Source organism: Fusarium vanettenii (assembly GCF_000151355.1).
Source record: "Fusarium vanettenii 77-13-4 chromosome 3 genomic scaffold NECHAsca_2_chr3_3_0, whole genome shotgun sequence".
Taxonomy (NCBI): Eukaryota; Fungi; Ascomycota; class Sordariomycetes; order Hypocreales; family Nectriaceae; genus Fusarium; species Fusarium vanettenii.
The window spans coordinates 1,582,224-1,604,690 of NW_003315880.1; the positions used below are offsets into that span (position 1 = coordinate 1,582,224).

General features: G+C 54.1%; 7 protein-coding genes across 7 annotated transcripts; 4 read left to right on the forward strand and 3 right to left on the reverse strand.

The window, feature by feature from the left end:
• Positions 1-1,342: 1,342 nt before the first annotated feature.
• On the reverse strand, positions 1,343-3,499 carry NECHADRAFT_91874 (uncharacterized protein; the record flags this gene model as incomplete). The annotated part of the gene is made up of 2 exons (XM_003053055.1): positions 1,343-2,949; positions 3,001-3,499. The coding sequence occupies 2 exons, from the start codon at positions 3,497-3,499 to the stop codon at positions 1,343-1,345; spliced, it is 2,106 nt and encodes a 701-aa protein (XP_003053101.1).
• Positions 3,500-3,914: 415 nt separating this feature from the next.
• Positions 3,915-5,319, forward strand: NECHADRAFT_67343 (uncharacterized protein; the record flags this gene model as incomplete). Its single annotated transcript, XM_003052545.1, has 2 exons — positions 3,915-5,067; positions 5,123-5,319. The coding sequence occupies 2 exons, from the start codon at positions 3,915-3,917 to the stop codon at positions 5,158-5,160; spliced, it is 1,191 nt and encodes a 396-aa protein (XP_003052591.1). The 3' UTR covers positions 5,161-5,319.
• Positions 5,320-5,544: 225 nt separating this feature from the next.
• On the forward strand, positions 5,545-6,797 carry NECHADRAFT_99630 (uncharacterized protein; the record flags this gene model as incomplete). Its single annotated transcript, XM_003052546.1, has 7 exons — positions 5,545-5,598; positions 5,657-5,675; positions 5,731-5,846; positions 5,904-5,993; positions 6,044-6,096; positions 6,144-6,281; positions 6,330-6,797. The coding sequence occupies 7 exons, from the start codon at positions 5,545-5,547 to the stop codon at positions 6,676-6,678; spliced, it is 819 nt and encodes a 272-aa protein (XP_003052592.1). The 3' UTR covers positions 6,679-6,797.
• Positions 6,798-8,944: 2,147 nt separating this feature from the next.
• NECHADRAFT_67349 (uncharacterized protein) lies at positions 8,945-10,088 on the forward strand. The gene is made up of 3 exons (XM_003052547.1): positions 8,945-9,191; positions 9,257-9,383; positions 9,454-10,088. Exons 1-3 carry the CDS (start codon positions 9,073-9,075, stop codon positions 9,631-9,633), a joined length of 426 nt encoding a protein of 141 aa, XP_003052593.1. The 5' UTR covers positions 8,945-9,072; the 3' UTR covers positions 9,634-10,088.
• A 347-nt stretch (positions 10,089-10,435) lies between these two features.
• On the forward strand, positions 10,436-11,751 carry NECHADRAFT_103760 (uncharacterized protein). Its single transcript, XM_003052548.1, has one exon. The coding sequence runs from the start codon at positions 10,569-10,571 to the stop codon at positions 11,481-11,483; it is 915 nt and encodes a 304-aa protein (XP_003052594.1). The 5' UTR covers positions 10,436-10,568; the 3' UTR covers positions 11,484-11,751.
• Positions 11,752-12,025: 274 nt separating this feature from the next.
• On the reverse strand, positions 12,026-12,750 carry NECHADRAFT_91879 (uncharacterized protein; the record flags this gene model as incomplete). Its single annotated transcript, XM_003053056.1, has 2 exons — positions 12,026-12,516; positions 12,588-12,750. 2 exons carry the CDS (start codon positions 12,748-12,750, stop codon positions 12,026-12,028), a joined length of 654 nt encoding a protein of 217 aa, XP_003053102.1.
• Positions 12,751-14,811: 2,061 nt separating this feature from the next.
• On the reverse strand, positions 14,812-16,165 carry NECHADRAFT_99633 (uncharacterized protein; the record flags this gene model as incomplete). The annotated part of the gene is made up of 3 exons (XM_003053057.1): positions 14,812-15,537; positions 15,592-15,731; positions 15,781-16,165. The coding sequence occupies 3 exons, from the start codon at positions 16,163-16,165 to the stop codon at positions 14,812-14,814; spliced, it is 1,251 nt and encodes a 416-aa protein (XP_003053103.1).
• Positions 16,166-22,467: the final 6,302 nt, after the last annotated feature.

The window sequence follows — 22,467 nt, forward strand, 5'->3', positions numbered from 1 at the left end:
GCTTTCACTGCGAACTTCTGGACCCAGGTCCGGCGCCATGCTCATCGGGATTCGAGCTAAGAGAAGCCCGAGTCCGGGACCCTACGAGTGATGACTAGGGAGCCTAAATGCTTGGGGGGAAGAGAAGAAGAGTGTCAATCGCCTGGATGGGCGATAGAAGCAGGGAGAAGAGGCAGCTGGGAGGGAACCGAGATGTGAATAGTGATTGCAGGTGAAGTGTTTGAAAGGAAACTTGAGCGATGAAAGAGGTGAACAGTTGAGATGTTTGGAAACAAGAAGGGAAGAATTAATAAACGATAGAGGAGAGAGCGCAGTACCTGAGAGGATTGAGGCGAAATGCTTCAGTGGAAGCTTTGATGATGGTGATGGAGGAGGAAGAGGGATCTTGAGGGGAGAGAGGGAAGAAGGAAGAACAAATACCCTTTTTGCTGGAGCAGTGAGAGCAGGAAGAAAAAAAGAGGCACCCTTTGCAAAGAATATCTATCTCTGTGAAAGAGGAGATGGTGCTCTGGAAAAGCTATGGTAACCCGGTATAAAAAAAGAGATTGTGCTCTAGAAAATCAGGAGCCTCTCTTTATCGAAGAGGACCAGAGACTGTTCTCTGAAAAATTAGTGACGCCTCACTGTAAAAAAAAAGAGAAAGACCTCTGGAGAAGCTGCGTTTAAGCTATGGTTTAGATGAGCAAAAATGGGTTGACAGTGAATCACTGACCTCGAGCTCTCCATCAAACACACCATTCATCCGTTTGTTACATGGCATCCAATGTTAGTCAGCCTCTTCAAGCACGGGCTATCAACTAAAAGTACCAGATAAGCATCTTGAATGTTCTTCTGTCCTCTGTGTCTGGTTAATATTCGTCTGTATGATCCTCCTCGATTCCCTGGCAGGCTCCCTCAACTCCACCCTGGTCAGGGGTGTTCGTGGTAGGTTCTTCTTTTGTCTACTCCCTTTGATGCATGGCACTGATCGCGATAGGCCACTTCCTGGAGGGGCAGTCACGAAGCGCAAGGCTGAAAACCAGCTTTCCAATAACTGTCACACTAAAAAGAGTCGCAACAGATGAGGCCGTTTTACTACCCCATCGACATAACATTTACACAGACAAGACGACTTCAAATCAAGACGCTTCATTTATGCTCAGACTATGACTCTCTAAATACATTGTCTGCCAGACAAGTTTCTCTCGTAATACATTGATCAGTCAACTCATGTTGGCCCCGTATATCGGCCTGCGCATATGTTCTCTATATCCCCTTATCTTCCCCAACGCCTGAAATCACGCCCCCTTGCTCGGTATATCCTCCACTATATATATGTACGTAACTACCAGTCTCCCAACTCCTAGTAATACTCTGGCAGATCGTCGAAATCAGGAACATCCTTGTCGCAGTCAAAATCACGGTCCCAAGGCTTCTCGGGCAAAACACCCGCTTTGAGACCAGCCTCGTAGCTCCACTGGTAGTTGTTCTCCGTCTTCCACGTCCAGTAGAACCAGCCCCAGCCCTTCTCGAAGCTGTGCATCTGGGCCTCGGCAAACATCTTGAGGAACTTTTTGTACTCGGCACTCCACTTGTCGGGGGCAGAGTTGGCTTGGTCACACGAGCACTTCTTGTCCTTGGTGGGACACCGAGGCGTCAGGATCGAGGTGTTTGAACTGCCCGTGTCGTACGTGCCCTCCCATCTGTTGCCCCAGCCCACGCCCGTGAGGAACTTGGCACAGTCTGTGTCGGCTTGTGACCATTCAGCAAACATGGTTGGTCCGTAACCTGTCGTTGTATCCATGCTCCTCTCAGCCTGCTCCGTCCACCCCTTACAGGCGTACTCAACCTTTTCCTTGTGCGTAAAGTCGATCTGATTCTCGTTGAAGATGACGTACTGGTGAACATCCAAGATCATGTCATCGTAGCCAGTCATCACGCCCTGCCAGTTGTCGAGTCCCATAAAACCGTCTCCAAACACAACAAGAGCCTTGACGCCATTCTTGCGCACAAGTTTATACGCATCCTCTGTCCACTGGATGACTTCGCTCGTCTTGAGAAAGGTCATTCGAGGTTCGTTGGCGAGGCCGTAATGCGAGATGATGTTCTTATAGCGGTCCTGGGCGAAGAACTTGGACAGCCGGTCATGGATCTCGAGAGCTCGCTTTGCATTCTCGTCTCCATCATTTCCGTTCAACCAACCAATGTTTCCCCATCTACCACTGTGGTTCCAACCGTTTTGACTGCCAGGAATACCGTGCAAGTCCAGGTTTACTCGAAGCCCATACTTGCGGCACCACTCGATGGCACGCAACAGGTATCGCCACGAGGTGCGAAACACGTAGGGGTCTCCATCATATACTTGGACGGCCCAATAGTTGAAACCGATTCGAACGTGGTCAAGGCCGGCAGCGGCGATGTCCTTGAAGGTATCCTCCGTGATGAACGATGCGTAGTGTTTCTCTAGTGTTGCTCCTGCATCAGCACCCAGCTTTTCAGACAATGTCCATTCGTCAACAATGCCTTCATCAGTGTCGTAGTTGAACAGAGAAGGCGTGATAAACGGCTCCAGGTAGAGCCACCCTCCTATACACACTCCCCGAGCAGGCTTTTCGGTGTAAGAACCCCATGCTTTGTTCAGTGGCGGAACCTTGTCGTTTGCCCGTGCCGAGTCGTCCCAGTCATCGTAGAGGCCCATGACTGGCAAGTCTCCAACCATCTCGTCGGTAAAGGTGACGTTGAAGTCGGTTGTCGTTTCCCATGTCCAAGGATCGAGGTATGTGTTCTTCCACTTGTCGGGTATATCCTTGCGATCCATGCCATCGAGTCCTGATGTGTCGCCACTCGAGTTGTCTGAATCACCACTATCGTCACTACCCCCTCCTCCTTTCCCTTTGTTCTTGTTGCTCACAACCACTGCCACTATAATGATGATGATGAGGACGACAGCACTGACACCAAGAGCAATCCCTGATATCCATGTAAGCACTAGACTTGCAGAAGCGAGAAGATGCCACTTACATAGCTTTTTCTTGCTCTTTTTCGGTCGTTCCCTTTGGTAAAAGTCCTTTTCGAGACTATCGATGCTTCCCCCGCCACCTCTCAGCTCAGTGTGTGCTCTTCCCTCTTCCATGATAGCTCCGCTCACAACTCGTCGCTTCTTCCCCTTGCGATGAGTTCGTGGCCTATCCGGATCCCGGTCACGTTCTCGGTCTCGGTCTCGTCTTCGGTGTTCATCATTGCTGGCTCGGACTGGTCTTCGGGATTCGTCTCTGTTGGCTCGACTTGCTCGTTCGCTTCGTTTCTTTTGGCGCGCATTCTCTCTGTCCAGATCGGCGAGAGCCCCTGCTGATAATGATTTTGAACTTCGATCCCGAGCCTCTTCCGTCCCAGCAGCTGGTCGGCGCGACCCTGATGACCGTTTTTTCTTGTGTCCATTCTTTTTCGACGATTGCCCATTCCGTTGTCGATCTCGCTCTCGAGGCCTGTGAGACCGCGAAGGGCGCGACGTCTCTGGCATGTTGAGAATTGCGACAGCTGAGACCTAAACTAGAATGCGACCCTGGGCAAAAAAAGAGGCCACGGCGACCATTCAAGAAGGTTTTAGCTGCAGACGGCGATGACGACGCATGGCTCCGTTGTCGACATATTTCCTGTTTGGGGACAGCCTTGGCGGATCTTGGCGCCACTCGGTTGTCGACCGGGCAACAATCTTATCAGCGGCTTATCTGGGGTCGACTCGGTCAATGGCTACCGATGGCGATGAAAGCCGTCAACCGCGCGGGGGCCGTAGCAAACCGAGCTTGACATCACCGACGCCGAGGACATCAGCCCTTGGGATATCTACCTTTGCCCGCTGCTGCTATGCTGTTAATTGTGTATTCCTCACCGTTTATCTCCTCCTTTCGCGCCTGTGAAGCCTGTCCAGATCCGACATGAAGCACCGTGCCGTACACCAGCTGAGGAGGGCCATTGGAGCCTCGACTATTCGACTCCCTGTAAGACGCTGTTACTCGACACATCCTCCCAATGCCAGATTAAACCTTCCCGTCGACTATGCCACGACTCCTCTGCTCGCCCATAGCTCCCAAGCAGCTCTAAGTAACAAGGAGCTCCCAGAGGACGTCCGCAATGGCCCGACAAAGAAGATGAACCTGTTCCAGGCGATCAACGATGCCATGGGCATTGCCCTCGCCGAAGACGAGTCGGTCGTTGTTTTCGGTGAAGATGTCGCCTTTGGAGGAGTTTTCAGATGCACCATGAAGCTCGCAGATACCCACGGCGCCGAAAGAGTGTTCAATACCCCCCTGACAGAACAAGGCATCATGGGTTTTGGTATCGGACTGGCTGCTGAGGGCATGCGACCCATTGCCGAGATCCAATTCGCCGACTATGTCTACCCGGCGTTCGATCAGCTCGTGAACGAGGCTGCCAAGTTCAGATACCGCGATGGAACTTGTGGCCGGAGCGTGGGCGGCCTGACTGTGCGCATGCCATGCGGTGGTGTCGGCCACGGCGGATTGTACCACTCTCAATCACCCGAAAGTCTGTTTACCCATATTCCAGGCTTGAGAGTTATCATGCCGCGCTCCCCAGCCCAAGCCAAGGGTCTTCTTCTCGCGGCCATCCGCAGCAACGACCCCTGCGTCTTCATGGAGCCCAAGATCCTGTACCGCGCCGCCGTTGAGCAAGTTCCCACGGGGGCGTATGAACTTCCACTATCAAAGGCCGAGGTTCTCAAGGAAGGCAAGGATGTTACTATCATTTCCTATGGCCAACCTCTGTACCTTTGCCAGGCCGCCATCAAGCAAGCCGAGCGAGACCTGGGCATCTCCGTCGAGCTGATTGATCTCCGGACGGTGTATCCCTGGGACAAGAAGACAGTGTTTGAGAGTGTGCGAAAGACTGGAAGGGTCATGGTGGTCCATGAATCTATGGTTAACGCAGGTATCGGCGCAGAGGTTGCTGCAGCTATTCAGGAAGACCCAGATACCTTTCTTCGACTGGAAGCTCCCGTTGCTCGAGTTGCGGGATGGAGTATCCATAACCCCCTGATCTTTGAAAAGTTCCATCTTCCAGATGTTGCCAGTGAGTATCCATGGTATTAAGTAACAGTTGCACATCGGCTAACAGTGTCGTCCAGGAATCTATGACAACATCAAGAGGGTCTTGGATTATTAGTTAGAGGGTCAGGGATGCATTGACTGTGAATAGTCAGCCGGGGGCTTCTTAAGAGTAAAAATGTATGAAAAAGGGACCAAGAAACACTTGGACTCGGCCATAGCTTTTCTAGACAGAAGCTGAGAGCTTGAAGATATCCCAAGAATCAAGACAGAGCGTAATAAGATGGTACTTTTGTGACGTCAAAGCCAGGGGCGGTGTGCATGTACCCCACTAACGCATCTCATCATGCTCCACCCAAGCTCGTCGAGCATTCGCCCCGCCTCCCGTTTCCCCCTATGGGTCGTGCCTCAGAACTCGATGCATTGAGCCTCAAACGCCATCGCCGTCACCTTACATCACTCTCCTCCTGATCCTTCCTGCGCATCTCTAACAACTTGCATCATGTCGGAGATTGAGACTGTCTCGTCCTTTGTGGAGGGCGCTCCTCCTGGAGAGGTACTGACTCTCCCCCAGCAAGCTCCACGTCATGTCATCAGCTAACAAATGAGGATAGCTTGCCGACGTCGTCGCAGGTACTTGGCACCGCAGTCGCGATTGATCAAGAGTGAACTGACTCCAAGCTGGCAGACATCAAGGCCCTCGCCATCTCGTCCCCCGACATCATCTCCGACCTCGCGCCCGCCTTCGAAAAGTACAACGAGGAGCAGTTTGTTACGGTGAAGCTGCCCGGCAGCAGCCAGCCAGTGGGTGACCCCTGATCCGGCATTCCGGTCGATATTGTATGCTGAGTATTGGGATAGGTCATTATCAGCTCCCACAACTCCCTCGGAGACGGACGATACTACGATGTTGAGAGCTCCTCCAGCTTCGCCTTCAACCACGCGACGCAGGTAAGCTCAGGAGATGATCTAAGCGACCTGGGGTATTGACACGAGGATAGAAAGCTAGCGCCGTGCAAAGCCATGTCCTCGAGGGCCCTCAAACAGATCTTGTGTAAGTGTTGATCTGTCGACATGCGACCAAAGGCTCACAGATGCCAGGAAATCCACACTGAAGAGCCTCAGCGCCTACGTCAGCGAGCACTTCCCCAATGCCGCATACGGAGTCTACCCCATCCAGTCGGACTCGCAGATTGCAGTTATCATCGTGGGAAACAAATACAGCCCCAACAACTTCTGGTAATTTTGCCAAACCACCTTGGCCCTGATCGAGCTAACCCGCCACAGGAACGGCCGCTGGAGATCGCTCTACATCTTTGACCCTTCGTCCGGAACCCTCGAGGGCTCCATCAAGGTCGACGTGCACTACTACGAGGACGGAAACGTGCGACTCCTAACCAACAAGCCTGTCTCGGGCTCGATCCCCTCGGGCAGCGGCGCCGGCGTCATCAAGGAGATCTCGTCGACGGAGCGCAAGTACCAGGAGGAACTGAACAAGGGTTTCGTGAGCCTCAGCGAGGGCGCCTTCAAGGGTCTTCGACGACAGCTGCCCGTGACGAGGCAGAAGATTGAGTGGGATCGCGTGACGAGCTACAGGCTGGGCCAGGACATTGGTGGTGGAAGCTCGCGACGATAGACTGACTGGGTTTCCTGTGTCTGGTTTGGGTGTCGGATCTGAGAGATAGATTTGAAGATGTAGCAACTCAAAGAGCGTAGAGGACAAGTTTCGAGCAATTGTTACACTGGTTTAGTTCGTCTTGATCAAATGGCTGCATTCACACCCCTTGGCGATGGGGGTAAGCCATGAGGATGCGTCCAGGTGGGCACGGAGACCGGAGGCCGTGTCTCGGAAAGCGGCTTACGGTATGAGTGTTGGTCCACTCAAGTTACCTGGCAAGAGACCTGATTATCTCGATAATCAATCCGGGGTTTCTTGAGCTTGCTGGGATGAGTAATGCTTCCCAACTTAGTCTGGTTTTTGCGATGGTTGTTAGACGAGAAGCTGGATGACAGCCTGGCAAGCCTCATGCCTAAGTTGCAATCACCAACCCTGACATGGTCAAATGTATCAGCCAGACTCAAAACAGGTGACATTTCCCCGGCCATACATAACCGATCATGATGACGGCCGGCAAGTGGGGGATGATTCCACAAGATCGAGTTACTATTTACAGCGATTCAAGTGACAGATATTCTACTCTGCCGGCGAGGGTATTTCTATTCTTGCCTTTTTCAGAGAGCATTCTCGACTCTGCCGATAAGAGCAAGAATGAGGTAGTCTCCATTTCACTACTATAAAAGGCAAGGAACTCGAGCGAGGGATGCTTCATGCATCATCAAGTGGGCCGCAAGAGGCAAGGATTTGAGAGCGAGCATCGAGATAGCATCTATTCCTCGGGAATCGGGAATCGGTATCTGCCCACACGGACATGTCCCTCCTCCACCTTTGACAAGCCACGGGCTCTGGGGAAAAAAGAGGGCAATTCACAATCACAAGATGCGTGAACGGTCCTAGCGCTTCCCGTCGGAAGGCGGGGTACAGTCTGACGGGATGGATGTTTGGTAATGGATGGGAGAGGAGGGGTTCCCTCGGAATCGGAGAAGTAAGAGAACGGTCGGCAAGGTGTCCGGGTATTGTTTCTCTAGTGGGAGACTCTGGGAGAGGGAGTTGAACGGTATCTGGAGTTCGGCTGGCTTGTCTCTAAACGGCAATTTCCTCCCTGGGCCGCCGCGATCCGAGGAACCCCGCGCAGTACGCGGCGACCACGGAGAACAAGTCCGGGTTTTAGTGTGCGCAGCGAGGCACCTTACAGTACCTTATCTTGGGCTTGTGCTGTCAGATGCGGGGGAGGGGGGACTTGAAGCCATTCTCGAGAGTCGTGATGTTAGAAGGCGGTTAGATGATGACACCTGTCGACAACGGATGGACGGAAAGATGCGGATATAAGCCAGCAGGAATAGGGCACAGCTTCGGAATGAAAAGATGTCAATGACATGGTGCTCGGAACCATCATGCCCGGCTAGTAGGCATGAGATGGAATCCCGCCGTTGAAATGACGGTGTGTACCGACGGGACCTCACCGTATTCGTACTTGGGCTGGGACGGCCGCCGGCAGAACATTGCTCATCCGGGAACCGCAGCGGCTCTTGCACCTCTGCTGTCAGAGAGCCAGCTAACTAAGGAGGTCCCTCAAAGAAAGAAGAAGAAGAAAAAAAAAAAAGTGGCCAACCCCTGGAGAGTTTGGAAAGGGAAATGGAAGACGAAAAGTTCCGCGGACGAATCATGGATCGAGGACGGTAATTTTGACTCGTGCAATTGGCTGGAGATGGCTCCAGGTGATGGAGTCGGTCCCTTGAACTGGCCAAAGTGGATGGGGTCGGAACTTGAGCTGGCCGGGTCGTACCAGGCGAGAGGAGATTGATGGAGCTCCATCTAATGTGCGTTACTGCGTCTTGCTGGCGGCTCGTGGTGAAAGACGTGGCCACTATGAGCCATTGCCATTGCATCGCTGAGAAGAGCGTAACCTTTTGTACGCGGTGCCAATGCCCACCGGGACCCTCTGTAGAAGTAGACTCTAAGAAGAACCGAAAGCGAAAAGTACCTGTTCTTGCAGTGACCGGGTGCTAGAGGGAGAAAAGTCCCGTCGCTGTCATTGCCCCCCATCAATTCGCGTCGGCTTTTGTTGTAGAGGTCCATCGGAACGGGGACCACTCAACGCCCTGTGACCCGTCCGCATAGCGTATTCGTAGCGCAGAGCAAGGTATCGGTAAGTAGGTAGGTACATCCAACCCTGGCTCATCTTTAGCAGGGGACCTACCCATCCATCCCATCCATGACTTAGGTTGTGTTTCTTCTGCCACTTCTATCTGCTTCTGCTTCCCTCTTCCTTTTCTTCCCTTCTCTCGTCATTCCTCTCTGCTCATCTCTCTTCCACCTCGTCCCGACGACAACCTCCTCACCTGCTACTCCTCGACAGACCGATCAATCCCCTTTCGCGACACCCGTCAAGTCAACCTCAACACCGCAAAAATGGCCCAGGTTCAGGAGTTCACCATGCAGGATGTTGCTGAGCACAACACCAAGAACGACATGTACCTCGTAGTCCACGACAAGGTCTACGACTGCACCAAGTTCCTCGACGAGCACCCGTACGTTTGATTGAGACAGACACCCCGCGCGACACCGCCTGTATGCTAACATTTGCTACCTGCAGTGGTGGTGAGGAGGTCATGCTCGACGTCGCTGGCCAGGATGGCACCGAGGCTTTCGAGGATGTCGGCCACAGTGACGAGGCCCGGGAAGCCCTCGACAAGCTCTTTGTCGGTGAGCTGAAGCGCATGGTAAGTGAAGTTCAACAACCCTTGTATGCACCGCACCGCAACACACCCACTGACACGTGCAATTCTACAGCCTGGCGAGGAGGGCCCCAAGCGCACCATCGTCAACTCGAACCAGAGCACCGGCAAGGATTCAAACAGCCTCGGCCTCGGCCTGTACGCTGTGGTCGTCGCCGGTGGCTTCTTCGCCTACCTGGGATACCAGTACCTCCAGAACCAGGCCGAGGCTCAGGCTGCCCAGGCCTCCGCATGAGCGCAGCACTCAATCGCATCACACAAAAGAAGCTTTTTCTGTTTTGCCACGAACTAGATGCCGACCTCGGCGTCTTCTGGCCGACGACGTATTGGGAGTTTGGCCTTTATAAGGGCAAGGGAATTGGGCGATAGACGGCGCGCAAACAAACAAATCTCATCTACCCTGGCTTGGTTGGACATGGGCGAGGACAGCGGGCTGGGCAAAAAAAGTGTCCCCCCCGTTCTTTTTTTTTGTTGGGGCCGTGCGACCAAGGATAAGGGATCGCAGACCCAGTCTGAGAGGCGCGCGAGACTCAACTCGTCGGCGCGATAACATCAGATTACGGAGCACGGTGTTTGCATGGGAGAATCTTTTCACAATGGAAGACAGAAGCAAAACAAAGCAATCTGGGGCCCGTAAAGTACCTAAATATCTATCACTGTTTTAATCGACGAAACGATTGGTCATGCATCATGCGATGAGTTCCATTGAGCAATGTTGCACTGAGAAGAGCCGCCGTGTGGCTGTGCCGACGACAGACAATGACTCTGAGACGCAGAGAACAGGCAGCGAGTGACATGAATTTAGACTTGAACCTACTGTCTGCCTTGTTAGAGAGAGTAAGTATAAACAAACTCGTCCTCTCCTCATCACGATCAAACCAAACGTGGCACTTTTCCCTCCTTCACCACATGTTAGAGTCTCACTGTCTTGCCCGTCGCCACTAACAAAAGACATCCCTGCACCCTACAAACGCCACAGTCGCAGAACCCATCAGCCTCGTCTGCTCACGGATCAACGTCAATCCCAAACTTCAACCTCGATTTCTGCCTATTTTCTCTTTTGTCTCCCTCCTCCGCTCGTCCTCTCCTTGACGCGATCCTCCGAAAGCGACAAATCCGCCAGAAACCTTTTGAGTTGCACAGTTCCGTTCCTTCTTTTTTACGCCCACCATGTCTTCGTACCTCGACAGGCAGGCCAACGCCTTCAAGGGGACACTCTCGGCAGCAGCAGCAAAGATCTCCAACCCGTCCAGCAACAAAGCCTCGTCCCTCGCGCCCCCATCTCTGACTCCTCTATCACCTTCTCCCTCGGCCGCTTCCGACCCAAACACTCCCAGCTCCAAGCGAAAACGAGATGCCGCGCCCGAGGTGCCCTACTCGCAGCCTCAGCTCACGGGCTACGGCGCAGAGGTCAAGACGCAGATGACGTTTGCCGTCGAGTATCTGAAGAAGAAGGGCGATACAAAGTCCATCACCGAGATTATTGATCATCTCAGTCTCCGCGGCTACGATGAGGAGCACAAGCGCGAGCTGGCCGAGGGCCTGCGCGGCCATCCCCGTGTCGACTGGAAGCCCGATGCCAGCCTGAGCGAGCAGACCTGGAAGACTGGCACCTATGCGCACCGACCCATTATCCCCAACGTCAAGGACGCAACCTCACTGCTTGGCCATCTCCAGGCCAAGACGGACGCATCAGGCGTGTCTGTCAAGGACCTCAAGGACGGCTGGCCCGATTGCGAGGATACACTCGCGAAGCTGGAGCAGCAGCACCGGATCTTGGTGGTGCGCACGAAAAAGGACAACCTCCCACGCTACGTATGGCCCAACGATGCTTCGCTGCACCATTCAGTCCAGCCCGAGTTCCAGGCCATGTGGCATCGTGTGCCCCTGCCCAGCATCGACGATATGCACCGCAAGCTCGTCAGTGTTGGACAGAAGCCTACGAGCGAGGACCCGCACAAGGCGGCGCAGGGACAAGCGGCAAAGCCCAAGCAGCAGAAGCGCCGCGCGGGCAAGCGCATCGGCAAGGCGACCAACGTGCACATGGCGCATCTCATGCAAGATTACAGCGGCATGAGGAGGTAGACACGATACGAGAGAGACGATGTGTGTGGATTGTGTTGATGGTTCATTCATTCACGCGGCGTTGGACGGACTATGGCGGCTTCTGGCGTTTGGTGTAGACGGGGTTTTTTATTTTGGTCAACTAAAAGACAAAGGAAAGGTATCAATGGCAAATTAAGCTAAGGGGGGGACAGTGAAGGGCACCTAGACAAAGAGAACCAAGGCAGAGCGCCAGTATAGGTTTTGATCAGCGATAACTAACGGTTTAATCCAGTAACTCCTACTTTTGTATCTTGTGCATGTGAGGTCTATGTCTCGTATACATACTATTCATCCAGGGGAGATACTTGACACTCAGACCAGCTTAGCTATCTGATAGCCCCAGACAATAGGTACTTAGTTAGTCCTAGCATAGGTAGAGGTTGAACAAATAATCAGCGGCCGTTTCAGAGCTTTGGCTTGAATCACGAAAAGATCTTGATGAGAATTTATTGAGAGTGGCTATATACCCTTTCTTACCCCGTAGTATCGTCAATGCTAGATATTCACTCCCTATATCACCTTTACCCTCCTCTACTCTCCCGCCGTATCTTGTCAAACAAGCCTTCAAACACATCCGACTCTTGATACCCTCCTACTCTAAACCTCCCTTGCACCGTGACGCACGGCACAGCCTCGACGCCCCCAACAGCCGCATTCCTGACCTCATCCTCAAGCATCCTCCCAGCTTCTTCGCTCCTCAGCACAGCCCTCACAGCAATATCATCAAGACCCGCTGTGCTTCTGGCTACTCTAACAAGCCACTCCTCGTCGGCAATGTCGGCGCCGGCTTCAAAGTGTCCCCGGAATAGGGCATCGAGGAGGGTTGCCTGAGCGGCGGCGCCTCGGGTCGAGAGGGCTAGAGCCAGGAGTCTGTGGGCGGGCTGGGACGGACCTGTGACGCCGGTGACGGAGAAGGAGACGCCTTGGCGGGCGCCGGCCTTTTGCAGACGGGAAGTGAAGACGCGGAGCTTCTCGGGGGACATGATCTTTTCGTAGAGAGTGCGTTTGTCACCTGTTGGATATGGTATTAGTCCCTTGTGTAAGCGGGAGGGAAAGGAGTGTTGTTGGCAACAGGCAACATACCTCTTCGTAATGTGGGATATAGCAGAAAGGGCTTCCAGGAGACGTCGAACTCGATCTCGGGATGGAGGGCTTGATATCGTTCCATTGCCGCCTCCAGACTCTTCTTCTGGAGGAAGCACCATGGGCAGAGGAGGTCCCCGTGGATGACAATATCCACCAGCATGGTGTCGAACAAGAGGGAGAGTTGCTGTTGACCAACGATTCTTTCTTGAGAAACTTTCCGAGGCGTCCTCTTCCAAAATACACTGTTGTATGGGTGTAAAAAGAGAAACTGACGAGTTGCTGTTGTAGTGGTTGTTGTTCAAGTCACTCTGTCAAGCCACCGTAGATCTAAAGACAGAACCCATGTGCCCTTCCCCTCCTCACGACATATATAAAAACCTTTCTCCCTCCCCCGACCGAGCTCCCCTCAACTTGATATCTCTTTTCCCCCCAGGACCGGGGGGGTGCGGCGGCGGGTTGGTTCCCCCGGACTTCTCAACCAAACAAAGCTGGACCATCCCCCCTTCAGAGACGTGGCACTCCGGTCCCCTTCATGAAACGCTTACCCCCATCCTCGTTTAAAATCATAGAGAAGGAAAAAAAGACCTGCAAGAGTTCCAATGTCATACGACGTCCCCGCCTCAGAGTGCCGTTGAACAATATTGATTATGTCTGCGATGATTAATCAGAAAATCAAACACTACTGTCAACCCCGGCTCCTGGAGGTGGAAGCGAGGCCAGGGGCCAAAGGAAACAGACTCTTCCCTTTAGTGGCTAGATCTAGAAGGAAATTCCTCTCAACATGGTCCGCCGGCGTCGGCTTTTTCGTGGCCTTGAGAAAATCTAGACCGGTCGTTGAGGCTTGGGAGGCTTGCCAGAGTCGCGTGCTTTTGGCGGCTCGTGGTTGAAAAGACGTCATTGTGGTGGATGGAGCGGCAATTGAGGCTCCGCCTGGGGGGGGGGGGCACGCACGCATTGTCGGGTCCAGGAGTGAAACATTTTGGCACGTTTATTGATCGCTTATCTCAGTATTAGTATAAAATGAGCACATGGTTAGAAGAGATGTTGTCAAGTTTTACGATGAAATGATCATAAGTTATTCTACACCATATAATCCTCCCGCTTTAGTACTACTACGGAGAATAAAAAAAAAATAAAGATGCCGACATTATACCCAGGATAGCCGCAGTGACACACACACTCTCCCAGGATCTTTAGATGCAGCCCAGAGGCACAGAGATCAAAGGTGAGATCATTGTTTCGATCCGCCCCTTTTTTTCCCCGATAATTCTCGGATCCGGGGGCTTGCAGAAGAAACAGCTCATGGCGGGAAATACATAGCGTTTAACATCTGATTCGTTGCACGAGACGCCCGAAAGACGACGACCTAGATCACCGCCTCCAAGATTAGCTACAAAGTCAACGAACTCAAAGAAATTTCAACTCTTGATCGAGGCTAGCAAGATGACTAGAATAGCCGAGGAATGATCAAAGAGCGTTGCTTCGTTGACGCCACACTACAGTAGCACTACAGTAGCGTCGGATAATAAAACTTCACGAGAACCAAAAGAGAGTCAAAAGTAGTAAGTGCATCAAAACAGTCGATAATTCGCAAGTCTATGGTGTTTGCTCCCAATCCCCGAGTCCAAGTCTACATAATAAATACACAAACAGGCCAGCGTCTTATGCTTCCCGTGTTGCCTGCTGTCTTTTTGTTGCTGGTTGATACCTAACAGCAAATGTTCCGGTGTAACTCCCCTCCCTTTGCTTTGTGCGTCATGCAGACAATGCCCTGTCCATCATCGTAAGATTGCCGGCCGCCAGTCTATGTGGTACTTGAACAAAGGAAATAAAAAGCATCCATTTCTGATGGAAAGAGGGGGAATCAATAACGATGAACGAAATTAGAAACACAAAATTGCTGAACCGATGACGAAATTGACATTCCAAACATGCTCCGTCTAGGAGTGAACTCCCGCGTTGGGTGGTGACGTAGAAGGTGGTGATGGGTGGTATTAGAAGATCGCGAGAGCATGCCAACTTTGTACGAGTTCGTTACGAACCCTGGAGAGGTGTGAAGGATCCAGTCCGGGAGAAGTAAACGCTGCTATCATCCGTGTGCCCGCATCAGGCACAGCTTTCAAATAATACAGGGGTATCAATCGATGAGTGAGCTTACACCCCGTCACTCGGGGTGCCCGTTCGAGCTTTGCGCAAGCTCTGAGGGTGGCAAAATGTCCAACTAAGCCATGTGTACCAGTCCAGGCTCGGCGCTCTGCGGCCGTCGCATATGCGCCGCCGCACCGTAGTACATCTGGTTCATGGCAGGGTTGGTCGGGTATGCCTCCGAGGGATCGGGATACACGTAGCTGGCATTGTTCTGCGATGGAGAAGGGACATGGGATGGTGACTGCCAGCCAACATTGGCCATGTGAGGGCTACCACCATTGCTGCTGGGAGCGCCCTGGCTGTGCTCCAGGTTGGGCTCCAGAGTAGGAGGAGGACCATAGCTGGTGGGATGCGATGTAGGTCGCATCATGTTGTAGCCGCCGGAGGAAGTCGATGTAGGGCTACCCACGCGCATGTGCATGGGCAGAGAACCGCTCTGTTGCAGGTACTGGAAGTCGCCAGGGTGACGAGGAATGCTGTTGGTTCCGGAGAGATCAACGCTGGGAGACATGGACATTGTTCGCTGGCCAGGAGAGGGGGTTGTGTGAGGAGAGCCATTGTTGGACATGAGGTCGCTTTCAGATCGGGGCTGTGACATGCCCTTGGACTTGGAGGCAGCGAGAGCGGCAGCAGTCGCAGCGGCAGCCTCCTCGATAGTTCCGCTGTGGTGGTTCTGGTGGCGAGTGAGGGTAGTTCGGCGGGTAAAGGTCTTTTGGCAGTCGGCATAAGGGCACTTGTAAGGGCGCTTTCCGGAGTGTGTCCGGCGATGTCGGGCCAGAGAGCTGCTGTCGCTGAAGGGCTAGGATGCATGTCAGCGGTCGAGAAGAGAAATTCCAATACTAATGGTACCAACCTTTGCGCAAGTCTCGCAGTGGTGAGGCTTCTCTCCAGTGTGCACGCGCTGATGCACTGTCAGGGCAGACCTTTGGATAAATTGCTTGCCGCAGTTGGGCCAGTCGCAAACATGAGGACGGACACCGCTGTGGATGCGCTCTGTTCTTGTTAGCTCTTGTCGCATGTCTACCAGGCCATGTCTACTTACCGTGACGGGCGAGATCGCTGCGTCGCGCGAAGCCCTTTCCACAAGTGCTACACGGGTAGGCCTTGATGGGTTGCTGAGGAGGAGGCGGAGGTTGTTGCTGCATCTGCTGCATGTGCATGTTGGGCATGCCGCCCATGTTGGGCATCTCAGGGAAGCCAGGGAGCTGCATCGCGGCTGGCATGGGGTTGGGGATGTGCATCGGCGCTTGCATGGCGGCGGGCGAAGGGTAGGCTCGAGCGATGTGAGGGTTGGAGTATTGCGAGTGTTCAGAACCGTGGGGCGAGGCGGATCGTTCCATGCCGGGTTCGTGCTTAACGAACGCTTGGTGTTGGTGATCGAGAAGACCGGGGTTCAGTTGTTGTAGTTGACCTTTCTTATTGAGCATGTTGGTAATGTCCATTACCTCCGTGGGAGCTGGTGATCGCATGCCGCTCATCTTCAAAGTGGAGTGGAGTGCCAGCTGAAGACGTGGCGCGTTTGGGGGAGTGAATGTGCGAGGGCGCTCACAAGTGACGGCTCACAGCAGGAAGGCGGTCAAGCTGACAGTGACTGTGGGAGAGACATGGTCAGCAACAGTTTTCAAATTTGGTAGGGGGCCAAGATCGAATCAGGCTCCCTCCCACACCATCAGTCCCCTCCCGAGACGGCTGGTAAACAGCAAGGCGAGTACCAGACAGCTGCGCAGAAACAGCCGGCCGCCAAGGAGGAAATGTTGATGTCGAGGGGTCCACCCGAGTGCTCGAGCCCGTAGGCAAATATGCGACATACCTTTCCGCGTTTGTAGATAACAAACAAATGACGTGTATGGTCGCACCTAGGTCGTGGACGTGAAATCTTGGGAACCGCTTCTCGGGGAGATATCGGAGGAGGAAGTAACAAAGACGTCGACCGGCGACAGGAATGAGGAGTCGGTATTCGATTGGAAACACGGGTTTTCCGTCAAGCTAGAGTAGAAGATGGGAGGTCGGAGAAGTACGACGAGGGCGTGGTGGGGGACGAATTCCACGAGAGTTCGGGCAAATTTTCTTTTTTCTTCCTCCTTCACGAGTAATCGCGCTGTCGATCGGTCGAAGAAGAGGCGACGATGAAATGAGCGGCGTAACACAGTAAGTCTCGTCGGAAGTTGCTTCTCGTAGAGACGGGCAAGCGACGAGAGGTGGGATGTAGTCGTTTACACTGTAGGCGCGACGAAGGGATCAAGGGGTGGTCTGTTCACAGGCCGATGGTCTAGACGCAGGTACCGTAAGGTCAGCCGGGGGAGGGAGATGGCTTTTAATAAGACAGTGCAGTCAAAGGCCAGCAAAGAAGATGTGAGCAGAGGATCAGAAACGTCGATCGGGCCGAGGACAAGGTACTGTTCGAGGGATGCGACGAAAAAGAAGGGCAGGAACGGCAAGTAAAGAGGTTCAGGACTCGATTCGATGATCAGGGCCAGGTAGGGGCCAAGCCTTTATGTCAGGTTCCAGGATGGGTCCCTAGGCGGGACGTGACAAGGCAGCGCCGGGATATGAAGTTGGAGAGTGGGAAGGGGAAGTGAGGGTGGAGATGGGGGGAGTCTGACGAAAAAGATCCCAGTGACAGGGGCGAAGTGGAGGGCGTGGGTGTGGATGGTGGAAATCTCCAAATGCTGGCCTGGGCAGCCCAGCCCAACGCAGCGCAGTATAGCGGCGGCCGTGCAAACCGACGCCTCAGCCCAGCGAGAGAGCGGGTGCAAGCAAGGGACTGCAGGGGTAGGGGCAGAGGAATAAAGCACAAAACGAAGAAGACGACACTCGGACCTCAACCGACAGTTGAGAGAGCCAGAAATAGATTGAAAGGGAAATAGATGGGGGCGCGCGCGCAGGCACACGGAGAGGGCGGAACAAGCTCGAACAAAGGAAATGGGATGGGATGGGATGGGAGACGGGAATCACCAAAACAGAACAGAAGACATTACGTACCGGTGCCGTTATTTTGTTTTGTTTTGCTTGCAAGATGGCGATCTAAACGTACTAATCTTTTGGGCTTGGTTCCCGTCTTTGTTTTTCTTTTTTCCCCGACAGGCGTCGAGGCTCGGGCTGAGCTGTGCTGCGCTGCGCAGCACTGTACGGCTTTCTTTCTTTTTTGTTTGGATCTCGCAAAGCCCGTTTGCTCTGTGCGTCAGATCTCACCAAGAGAGCGGTGACATGGACCAAGCACGGGACGGGGGTTGACAGGAACTCGAGACACGACGGAGAGAAGCCGTCGAGGGAGAGAGAAACGATGGATGGATGGATCGGAAGACCGCAGGGGAGTGCGAAAAATGAAATGGTTCCAAAATCACGACGGAACAAACAGACGAGGCAAGGCGAGGCAAGGCAAGCAAGGTAAGGCAAGGTAAGGCCGTGCTGGGGGGAGCGCGGGAGCGCGGGCACCACCTGGTATTATAAGGTGAGCAGTCCGGGCAACAACACCTCACCTCAGGTCAGCGAGACGGGACGAGAATGTACCATGTGGGTGGACTCGGGCGACAAAAAGACGGATCAGAACTTTCATGATAAGCAGCTTCCAAGAAAGGTGGTGGCCACTTTCTGCGACTCCCTCTGTGTGCTATTATGTCTCTCACCTACATTACATCGGATTGGCAGACGATGCCGAGTGACGGATGGATGGCGGCCCGGACAAAATGGGAGCCAAAAAGGAAAGAAAAATGATCCTGGAGGGAATCCATCCATTGAAACGAATCAACGAACGGGTGGCTCCCCGGGAGCGACGACAAGGAAGGTCGGCGTTCTGCCTCTGGCTGAGAAGTATCTCGTACAGTGCGCACAGTGCATTTCATGCAGGCTCTTCCCCGGCCGCGGCCGCGCCCCATCAAGCCATGCGCCGCCATCCCTTCCATGGGCAAGCTCAATCAATCAATCAATCAACTCAATGACTGACTTCCATGACTGGCTTGGGAGTGGTCCCTGAACGAACAACTACACCTCGCCCTGAGCTTCCAGCCGGGTATCTCACTTGCTACCCTCCTCATGGGCTTCGTCGATGGGGCCCTGCGGGGGTTCCTGGCGTTGCAAAAAACCCAAAAGGGTACCGTCGTACAACTTACAGGCCGAGTTGGACGATGCTGATTGGAACCAGACCGTGGTCCTGCTCATCTTTCTGTCAAAGTTCGGGGCCGTCGATGACCCGCGACTGAGCAGTCCAGCTAAGAGACAGGCCAGTCCTGGTCAGCCTCGAGTGCCCTCAGATGGTCATCGTATTGTTTCCTGCCGCTGCCGGATGCCAGTTGTGCCAGCGACGTCTCATGCCGTCCGTCGTCTCTCCATCAGTCGCCGGTGGACGCCTCGTCACCTCCCCTTTCTGTCGCCGTCCGACGAGGGGGAAAAACGATCATCATGGACGAGACGGGCTAGGCTGCCAAGGCTGGCTCCATGTTTGTTTCGACCAGTTCGAGTTTGATGGCTCATGGCCATGCGTTCTAATGCCTTGAGATGCCATGTCCTATGCGCATGCAAGCCGTCCTTTGTTGCTGGTCTCTTCTGGCCTCTGATACAGTCTTCCTCTCCCTCGGGATCGTGAACAGGCCTCTCTCTGACCTTTCGCCCACTCTCCCGAGTTGGACCCCAAAGCATCCCCTGCCCGCAGGCATCGAACAACGCATCACTCACCTTTGCTCACCCCTGGCTTCCGCAAGGGCCGACGTCATGAATCTGCCCCGGTCCTTGTAAGGCCGACATGGCGTGTGCGCCCCTCAAAGCAGCGACCCCAGCTCAGCACATCGTGCTCAGGGCAATGGCTAGTTATTCAGGTACGTATCGCAAGCTGGGGGGTCCGTCAATTTGGGCGCTGGTCAGAGCTGGGCAGAGCTGATGGATGTTGGGCTGTCAGGCCAGGGCGACAAGGCGGTAGCCGTCGTGTGTGGCAGATCTGGCTTCCAGAACAGTCAATGTCCAACGATCCCCTGCTCCATCCCGTTGGCGGTGTCGTGTTGTCCTAGTGTGGCTTGCCTCACCTGAGTGTCCACCAAGTCCCTTGGCAGGCTCTCTGGCGAGCGTTCCTGGACGAGATGCGCCAGACGGCACTGGGTCATCGGGGTCGATAGCAATCTCCAAGCACGCACTTTGAATTTCGGTGACAGCGATCCAGGACCACCCGACGCTTGGTGAAGCCCTGCCTGAATCTGCGGAGGTTCGGTGGTGATGTAATCTCATCATACTCTGGTCACCTGGTGCTGTTAGCAGTTCTTTGTTCCTCCTAGCTGAACACGATTCCCAAGGCTTTGGGCAAATCCATCCATGGCTGGCTCGCTCGGCTGTTGCCCACGCACGCAGGCTACCCCTGGATTAGCCTTTCGTGCATCACCCACGCACACGCACCGCACGAGTCGGCCTCCGGATCTCGAGGCTCAGCAGGACCGCGGTCCAATCGTGGCCACCTCACAGGCTATTGAGCGCTGCTCCGCTGAGATTGTGCGATAACCCGTGAATTAATGCACGCAACACGCACAAGTCTGTCGCTTGTGGGATGTTTGCTGCTCCTCGTTGCCCTCGCATGGATCAGAAGGTCGTCCCAGAACATGGGATAACGCCCAATCGGATCTGAAGCGGGTGGCCTGGGCGGTCCCCGGCGCCCATTAACATGGCCCTGCACTGTGTGCGATACCTGAGGTGGGCTGAGGTGGGACACCTCCATCCGTACCTGATGGCTTTGCCTGGCCTCACTCAGCATCATCCATTTGCCTTCCAGAAACACCTTTTTTTTCTTTCACCGCCCAGCCCAGGATGGTAGCGCCGGGGCTCGAGGCGTTGCTGTAGCCGCCGTTTCCCCAGCAGATAATCGATCACCCCCGCAAGCGTGTGACAAAGGCGCACATGACAGTCGACAATTAAAGAGAGATCCATTCCATTCACTACTAGCTCGATGGCAGATGCAAGGCAAGGCACGGCCAAGGCGATCCACCATGACGCTCAATCAAAGAAATCAAATCACCAAGTTCCGTGAGGTGAGGTGAGAGAAAGGGGTGTGCCAGCCGAAACACGAAGGTTGGTGTCGCAGGCCTTGCAAGCCGGGGGCACTTTGAGCGGGCTAACGCGTTGAAAGGAATCAAAGGGCTCGGGGGATGCATATACAGCCAATGACGTTCCAGCTGCTGACGTGTGGTTGGCTGTGTGGGGAGCGCGGCGGACCTATTGCCAGGGCCACCTTCTCTTTGGGAAATTGCGCTAGCTTGCCTCGGAAGGTTTCTCGAAACCTTCTGGAACAATGGTAATGCGAAGCGGATCTAGCGCATGCGTGACAATGCAAGAAGGAGCGTAGCGTTGCGCCTTTGCACCTTCTTCCTTCCATTGAGCTTCTTTTCTTCCCTTCCCTTCCTTTCCTTCTCGGCACCCCATCTCATTCCGATCCATCCATCCATCCACCATCCATCCCACTCACCTGCCGCGCCCCAAGACCCAAGTTGAATGCCCCCCCTTGCGTGTACCAATATGCCTCACATAATTCTTACATACTCTGAATAATTCTCTTTTGCAACCTTTTCGCTATTGAGCCAAGCAATCCATCTCCGTCCGCCCGTCCATTCACCCATTCATCCCACCCATAATACATGTCCCGTGTCTTATGCATGAGGGCTCTTCCGCCCTTGCCCCATGCACCCGGGGCCCCATCTCTCTCTGCCCCGTGCTGCAGGAGCATGGATCATGTCTATTGTTCTGACGGCCTTCGAGAAGCCCACTTGACTCTACGGTATTCAGACGGTGGTGGACAGGCCAGCAGTGGCGTCCCTCCGTCTCGAAACTACACAGTCGCGGGAATGGAGGATGAGACGACCTGGGTAATCAGCTCCTTGGACGCCCGCCACGAGCCCTAACGACTTGCTAGCGTCGAGCAAGCACACACTACCAACACATCTCGCCATGCCAGCCTCACTGTTGCCCACGACTCAACTCGGAGAGATGGGGTCAGGATCAACCCCAGGCTCTTCGGTGACCCTGGAGAGCAGTTCAGCAAATCAGTCGCAGCTGTTCAACATCAAGCAAGACGACAGGCAAATGCTCCTCTGGGGGATCCATGCATGACAGAGCCTGCGGCTCCGGCACGGCTCCCATTTCAAAGAGCGCTGTCCATGTTCGCTGCCCCCCAAGACCAAGACTTGAGTTCCCTGTACTCCACGAGACAGCCTGCAGTTCCGCGCAGGAGCTGGCCTTTCCAGCTGGGGAAATCCTGGCCGTGCCGGCGCGGGTGGCTAGTGTCAACTGCCCCGGGGAGTGGGCATGATATACTCAGACCGGGGTTCTCACAATGAGATCTTACGACTGCGAGACGCGGAAGGCGAAAGGGGGAGCTCAGGCAAGCCAAATCACTCCAACAGCCCACCGCTTTCTACCACGGTTGGTCGACATCCCATCATGACCCTCCAATTCCCATCCACCAACCCCTCCGCAGTTTCATGAGGTCATATTGGGCTTGCCATGCAAGAGACCGCCATTGGCTTCATCTACTCGAGGGGGCACACAAACTGCAGCATGTTTGTTGGCCCTCGCCTGCATCTCCGCATTTTCTCAATAGCAGCAAGCAAAAGACCCTATTGTCGTGCGTTTTGAGAACCTCAAAGTGGCTGGCGTGGCTTGGGGCTGTCCAATCTTGCGACTCCCCTGCCGCTTCACATGCCCAAGCTGTGCAGGGCGACAAAGAATGCGCATCAAAGACAACCAGAAACCTTCTAGA

Coding starts and splice junctions, on each gene's coding strand:
- NECHADRAFT_67349 (XM_003052547.1), top strand. CDS start 9,073: ATGGCCCAGGTTCAGGAGTTCACCATGCAGGATGTTGCTGAGCACAAC. Junction 9,192..9,256: donor AAGTTCCTCGACGAGCACCC/GTACGTTTGATT, acceptor TGCTACCTGCAG/TGGTGGTGAGGAGGTCATGC. Junction 9,384..9,453: donor TCGGTGAGCTGAAGCGCATG/GTAAGTGAAGTT, acceptor GCAATTCTACAG/CCTGGCGAGGAGGGCCCCAA.
- NECHADRAFT_103760 (XM_003052548.1), top strand. CDS start 10,569: ATGTCTTCGTACCTCGACAGGCAGGCCAACGCCTTCAAGGGGACACTC.